A 7,263-nucleotide genomic window follows, 5' to 3' on the forward strand; every position below is an offset into this window, starting at 1 on the left:
TTAAACATTATTAAAAAACGGGAAAAAAATATCATTTGAAATTGACCTTTGAGCACATTTGTTATTTAGTGAATACTTTTCATGAGCCAATGGAAATATAGCTCTTTTTAACAGTAATTATAAGTAAATTCCACTGGTTAGCATTTAAAAAAATGAGATTTCATCTCTCAAGGGGAGCTTGTTCATCTCTCCCTCTGTTGTCCACCTCATACACATATGACCATTTTCATCACATCTGTTTCAGAATGAGAATAGAGCTGAGGGTACAAGGGAAAAAGCGTGAACAGGGCCTTGAAAATCAGCAAGACCTGAGTGTTCATCCCACCTCAGCAACTTGCTAGTCAACTTACAAGACCTCTGTCTGCCTCAGTGACTTTATCTGTAAGAAGGGCACGATAATAGCACCCGAGTCCTAGGGGTTCTCATGAGGATAAAATGAGACAACACTGATACACTGCATGACACAGCAGGTGCGGTATAAATGCTAGGGATGGTATTTCATTCTGACCATCATCTCCCCAATTTAACTCTTCTTCATAAACCATCATTACCTTAATTACTTAGTGATTTAGGGAGGCACTAAATTGATCCAATTTACCTGGTCCATAGAGGTTTCTACAGACTTAGTGGTTTACGTCTGCCCCAGCTGTCTGTGACTCCAGGAGAGCAGGGGAAGTCCCTTGTCTCTATATATGTTCCTGGGGCACAGCCCAGGGCCTGGCTGATAGGAGACACAAGTTTGCTGAGTTGGAGACGTTCCAAGAACTGACTCATCTGGGACAACCTGATCCCCTTTTGGCACTTTCAGGAGAATTGCATTGCCCCAAAGTGCAAACACTGACTTCTTATAGGATCCCAGATGATCACGGGAAGGGACCTACAAGGCCATTGAGTGCATGTTATAGAAGGGAAACCAAGAGTCAGTGACTGGTCCAGGAGTATCTGAAAAAGAATTCCAAGGTTGGTCTTTCTCCCCCAAACTCAGCATTTCCTTCAGGGTAACTCCTAGAAGCCCCTGGTAATTCTCAAATCCCTGCTGTCACCTCACTCACCTGGAGAGCAGCTCCTCAGGCCTTCTTGGTCCAGCACACAAGGTACCTGTCTTTGCTTAAAATAAAAGAGCACATCTTCTCTGGGAACTGGAAGCCCTGGGCATGGAAATCAGGGAAGGATGAAGAAGAGAAGCTTGAAATTTAGTTTTCTTTAGGGAATGGGGTGAGGATCCAGAGCTGCTCCACTGAGATTCACCTCATATTAAAAGATATTAGTCAACATATGAGTCTGTGGTCACCCACTTGTGCTTATAATGCAAGAAAACCATAATAATGTTTGTCACATCATCCTGGAGACACAGTCAAATGCTCTTCCTTACCTTCCCTCCCCCCTACCCCCTCTTATCCTATTAAGTTCCATTCTGGCAGAAACTTCTAAACCTGTACCTAGATAAGAAGGGTTATTCGGGTGATGTAAAATTATACTATACATGTTTATTATTTCTTTATCTGTGCTTTTTCATTAATTTAGGTATTTAGAATAGTCAAATTTTTTTGCTGGAAGTTTTTTTTTTAAATAATATATTGCAGCTATAAAGAAAGCATATGGCACAGCTCCTGGCAAACAGTAGGTGAAAAGAAATGCTGATTCCTTTCCCATCAGTGGTGCTAGAATTTGAGGGCAACAGGAAGGAAGATCAAGGACAAGTTTCCTATATCAGAAATAACGATGAGCTTTGGGCTACAAAGTGATGCTTGCTAAAAAGAAGAGTATTCCGAATCCAAGCCCTGTGCCAAAGAACAGGTTGGCAGGAATAGCTGCAGGAGCAATAGTCAGAACTTTTGTAGACTAATCTGTGTCCAGGTAGCGCTAAGCCAAAATACCCTGAGATTAGTCCCTTGTTTCAGAGGCCTCCACCCTAATTTGATCTTTGACTTGAAGCTACCTAGAACTGGTAAGAGACAGTTTCAAGAGCAGCAAAGGACACCCTCAGTTTTTTACCATACAAAGCAGAGACGTATAGGGGGACTCTGGTGCTTGGACACAGCAGACCAGCACTTTCTTCTTCCTGACTGATATACTCCCTCTCCAAACCCTGCACCCCAGGAAATGAAGATATACCCTTTGACTGCAGATTCAGTTACCCAGGGAAATGTCCTTACCCAGGGACAGCAGGTTCCAGGCATTCTCCAGCATGACCTCCTTGTACAACTCCCTCTGAGGAGGGTCCAAGAGGCCCCACTCCTCCTGGGTAAAGTCCACAGCCACATCCCTGAACGTCACCAAGTCCTAAAGCACCAAAGTCATAAGATGTAGAGCTGAAAGTCATTTGAGAATTCAAGAATCCATCCAACCCTCTCCAATTTACGGGAGCAAACTCAAGCAGAGAAAGGATTGGCTCAAAGCTCATGCCATTTTTGAGTATCAGTCAGCTCCTGAAACTACACTTATTAAATGTCTTATGGAATTTTGAGAAAAGCATTTTATACACTCCATTGGAATAAAGCTGAAAAATGTCTTATTGAATGAATTTCCTTGTGGAATCAGGAAGAGTTTGTGTTTTATTTGTGAGGTAGTTGGATCTGTGGAGAGCAGGAGAGTGCTTCCTCAGCAGAAGTGACTTAAGTGATACATTCTAAAAAAAATTCTATAAAGACTTTGTGAGAAGTTGGCAAATACAACATACTTCTGGGGAAAAGTTTTGTTCCTTCCCTGAGGTCACTCTGGTTAGGGCATTGTCATGGGCAAAACAGCTCAACCCTTTCTTTGTAATTGCTTTCATTTGTCAAAAGCAAATATTCTTTAATTTTAATATTTTATTACAGAAAAAACAGTAATAAAAAATTTGGCTTCCCTCTTTAAGTAAAAAAATTCATGGGGGAAATATTGCCAGTTTCTTTATTAGAAAAAATGTTTTACAAAAATGGCTAAAAATGTACAAGTTGGGGAGAACAAGAATCATGAAAATAAGTTAAGAAGTCAAAAGATGGACCCTATATAGGAGAAGGGGGCCAGAAGTGGGAATACCCTAAAACTTGGGAGGGGCCATCTCTATTTCCAACCTGCTACAAGTACATCATTTTGGATTCTTCTTTGAAGCATCTGATATTTGGTCTGATGTGGACTTAGAGCTGACTCACTTCTCTTATCAGGAAGAACCCAACCTGCCTTTATCAGACATAACCAAGTCCCAGCCTATCCCGATAGAGTGAGTGGGGGAATGAAATTCTTTGTCAGACTCCACTGCCGATCCCTCAAACCTCTGGGCATCTGTAAAGTCTCTGAGAATCTGATGAACATGTTTTAGGTCTGGGACCTGGTCTGCCAGGAGCATTCCATCTGACTCCCCTTTGATCCCTCCCTGTGTACTCCCAAATTCTTGTCTGCTACTTCCTCCCTCCTAGAAACCTCCAATATGTATCTTACCCATCAAAGATGTCCCCATGATCAAGAGCTTTGCTAAGTCCTTTTCAGGACAAAACCCACTATGGAGAACTCTCTCTCCCTCCTCATAATACCTTCAATTTACTGGTGACTTTGTCCTTACTAGAGCTAACTCTGATTAGTTTTCTAAATTCCTTTATGTTTTGAGGCTGCCAGTCATTGGAATAATGTGACATATTTCTTTAATGGAAAACACATGGCAAACCCCTTTCCTTCACAAGCCTCCCACAGGCCTTCTTTACCAAGATGAGGGGGGCTAATGCTCTCCCAAACTTCTCTTAAGGAGAAAGCCAAGCCAACTCCTCATTATTCCCTTGGCTCTATTCCTTTGGGACTTTTCTAACTGGGCTCTCCACAGAATCCCTGAATCCCCACCCAGACCTCTTTGCATTGTTCTTGGACCTCGGGATTTCTTTTGATCATTGCCAAAATGAGGGAATATGAAACTGAGATTCTGCCATGCCCCTTCTTCCCAAAGAAACAAAAAAGAGAACAGGGAATAAAAATGTACAAAAGTGAAGGACAGCCCAGACGAGATGAAGTAAACAATAATTTATATTAAAGAAAAATCTACTCTTGTTTAAGGGAATTGTACTCAATGGAAAGAGAGCTTGGACATAGAGAAGCTAAGGATGGTAGCTCTCAAAGAAGGACACAAGCAGTTAAAAAAATTAGACACCCTCATGAAGGAAATGATCCAAGAAAACTGGTCACTTCTGAAGAGAGAAAATTTCATTTTCAATGGAAAAACTGTCCACATCACCCACAGAAAAATTGAACTCAACCTGGAAAGCAAAAATCAAATCCATGGCTACAAACTGCCAGGCTGGTAATAGTCACCTTTACCAATTCAATTCAGAAGCACAAAGTCCTACAGCCTTGAAGAGAAAGACCTGCTCATACCCTGGAACTGACTGCCTTTGGGATAAGGCCAGACCAATGCAAACCAAGGAGATGAGGGCAAAGGACAGAACAATGGGTTCCAGAGAGCACAGGAGCTGAGATGGTGCCCAGGGTGACCTAGCCTGCAGAGGGGAGCTTAACAATAAGGGACAAAATATGGGTATTCTGTGGTAAAGAGGGGCCTGAGTTCCAGTAAGAAGACAGTAAAGTAGTCAGATAAGGAGGGGAAAACCAGGAGAGAGCCAGGTCCTACAAAGAGAAGAGAGGACCCTGGAGGAGAGAGAGTCACTAGGCATGTGAAACGCTGGAGAACATTTAAGAAAATCAGGGACTGGGGAGATGAGATCCATGGACTTGGAAAGAGAAGACCACTTGAGTGGTCAGGGAGGAAGTTGGCGTGACTTTGAGGGTTTGGTGGATATTCTTATAGGAGATAAGGGCTCTTACCCAGAGGCTTGGCGGTTTAGTGCCTGAAAAGACTACTTGTCTTTGGGTTAGAGGGAACTAGCACTGGGAGGAGCAGGAGAGCATGAAGACAGGGTTAAAATTTCTAGGAGAATTCTGAAGAAAAATAAAAAGAGAAAAAGAGAGGGTAAATATTAGGGGGCAATGTTCCCCACAATGGAGCACTGTTCTCTCTGACCCTGCAGTGACACACAGGATTCTGAAAGGAAGACACCATGGAAAGGAGGAATCTGTGGGACTGGCCTAGAAGCAATGGGAGAAATGACCTACAGGGCAGAGCTCAGAAGGGTCACTTTGAGGACTTTCATTGTCAGAAATATACGGGGAAAAGACAGAGACCAGAGGAAGAGAGAAGCTGTGAATCAGAGAATGAGAATCTAGGCAAAACAGAAAGAGAAGTGGGACAATGAGGAGGAAAGAAATCCTCATTGGAAACGGGAAGAAAAATGGACAGGTGTAGCTAAAGGGCAAGAGAAGAAGGGTAATCTACAAGAAAAGTAAAATCAAAAAGGGGGATGAAGAAATGTAGAATGGGATGAGGCAGAAGAGATGAACTAATGTCTAAAGAAACTAGAGGTAAAAGGATTATTATGGCATCTTCAAATTGGGACAACTACATATGAAACATCGACAAAAATTAACCACTGAGACAAAGATACTGCACATAAGCATACTGGAAATAAATAAATATTGCAGAAATAATTACTGCATTCATTCATTTACTGATAAAATAAGAATGCAAAGATTTGCATCCTACTTGGAGATTTACTAGTGACATATTAAATAATGACTGAGTCAGAGAAAAGATCTCAGCAATAACTTTGCACAAGAGAAAATGATGAAACAATATCACAAAAATTCATGAGATTCAGCTGAAGTAGTCCTCAGAACTTAGGAAATCATCAGAAGACAAGAAAATTAACTAAGAATAGTTAATATTCATAGTTTACCACTAATTTCTCCAAATAAGTAAGTATCCTACCAGAATCCTTTCATTAGTCTAACAGAAACCCAGTAGTGAAAGCAGGGAAAATACAAATGCAGAAAGTTAAATTAAAAGCCAATGTATAAACATCATATCTCTCCACCCTTCCCAATTTTAAAGAAAATCCTATTAAAACAATTCCCTGAATTCCAAGAAATCATTCATCATGCTCAAGTGGAACTTGTACCAGGGATGTAAGAATAGTTCAACATTAGGAAACCAACGAACATAATCCATCATATTATAAACCAAAATATTTAAAACCAAACAGTCATTTCAATAGATGAAGGGAGTGCTTTGGACCACTTTTGAGGTAAAAATGTAATTAGAAGTACAGGCCTAGTGGGGCCATTTTCAAGGTCATGATATCTATCAAAAACTTAAAAGCATTGCATGAAATGGGGTTGTATTAGAAACATTTCCAATAAATGCAGGGGAAAGCAAGAATGTTTACTTTCCCCACTCTTCTGGCAATGCTAGCAATAGCAATAAAACAAGCGAAAGAAAAGAAAGGAATAAAGATGGGTAAAGAAGAGCTCAAACTATCCCCATTATTGATGACAGGATGTTTTACTTGGAAAAACACAGGTTATCGGCAGAGACATCAAGGAGGATAGTTAAGAGTTAATAGTTTTTTAAAAGCCTTTGTAAAAACAGAACGAATGCAAACAAGATTAGAAGGGAAGCAACAAACTGGGAAAACATCTTTACAGTTAAAGGCACAACCAAAACAAAGCCTTACTCCTTACCCAGTGCTTGTGGCTAGAATTTTATTAAAGGCCATTAATGGAGCAGTACCATTATCTGGGACAAGACCTGATAAGATATACACCTTTTACACCAATATACAAATTAACGTGTGCGGTGAGACCATCTCAGAGTGGCAAATTTTATTAGCCATGGCTCCAAATTTTACACATGGGTTTCCATTAAAGATAACCAGACTTTTACATAATTGGCGATGGATTCTTGAAGAAAAAGTTTCTAAAGTTCCTCTTAAAGGACCAACTATATTTACAGATACATCCAAATACATTATTTGTGCTGTATACTCTCATGACTTAACTATAAAGAGAGTAGTCAGAACTCCTTTTCAGTCCACTCAGCAGAACGAATTATATGCAATCATGTTAGCTCTCACTTATTACCCAGGAGACATAAACATAATATCTGATTCAGCCTATTCAGTAGGTGTGGTACAAAGAATTGCCACAGCCCAAATAAAATTTGTAGCTTCATATATATATATATATATATGATATATATATATCAGCTCTTTAAGGAACTTCAGGAGCAAGTGAGAAAGCATCCAGGTAAGATTTATATCTTGCATGTCCACTCACATAGTGGACTCCCAGGCCCTATTTTTGATGGGAATTCAAAGGCAGATAGCCTTCTAACTATATTAGCCAGTACGCCTTTATTTCAGGAGGCCCAGGAATCCCATTCTAAATATCATCAGGCTGCTTGAT

The 7,263-nt window shown here is 40.4% G+C and overlaps 2 protein-coding genes across 4 annotated transcripts in view; both read right to left on the bottom strand.

The window, feature by feature from the left end:
• The window catches only part of LOC127552257 (zinc finger protein ZFP2-like), a 105,331-nt gene that overhangs the window by 31,219 nt on the left and 66,849 nt on the right, over positions 1 to 7,263 (bottom strand). The window lies entirely within an intron of this gene.
• The window catches only part of LOC127552249 (zinc finger protein OZF-like), a 42,309-nt gene that overhangs the window by 6,202 nt on the left and 28,844 nt on the right, over positions 1 to 7,263 (bottom strand). Inside the window, exons 3-4 of one of the 3 annotated variants that reach the window (XM_051982841.1) lie at positions 2,157 to 2,283; positions 1,053 to 1,148 (exon numbers count right to left, since the gene is read on the bottom strand). The exons of the other annotated variants lie outside the window; for them this stretch is intronic. Coding sequence (XP_051838801.1) covers positions 1,053 to 1,148; positions 2,157 to 2,283 — 223 coding nt within the window. The remainder of the gene's footprint in view (positions 1 to 1,052; positions 1,149 to 2,156; positions 2,284 to 7,263) is intronic. 3 annotated transcript variants of the gene reach the window in all.

Source organism: Antechinus flavipes, chromosome 2 (genome assembly GCF_016432865.1).
Source record: "Antechinus flavipes isolate AdamAnt ecotype Samford, QLD, Australia chromosome 2, AdamAnt_v2, whole genome shotgun sequence".
Lineage (NCBI taxonomy): Eukaryota > Metazoa > Chordata > Mammalia > Dasyuromorphia > Dasyuridae > Antechinus > Antechinus flavipes.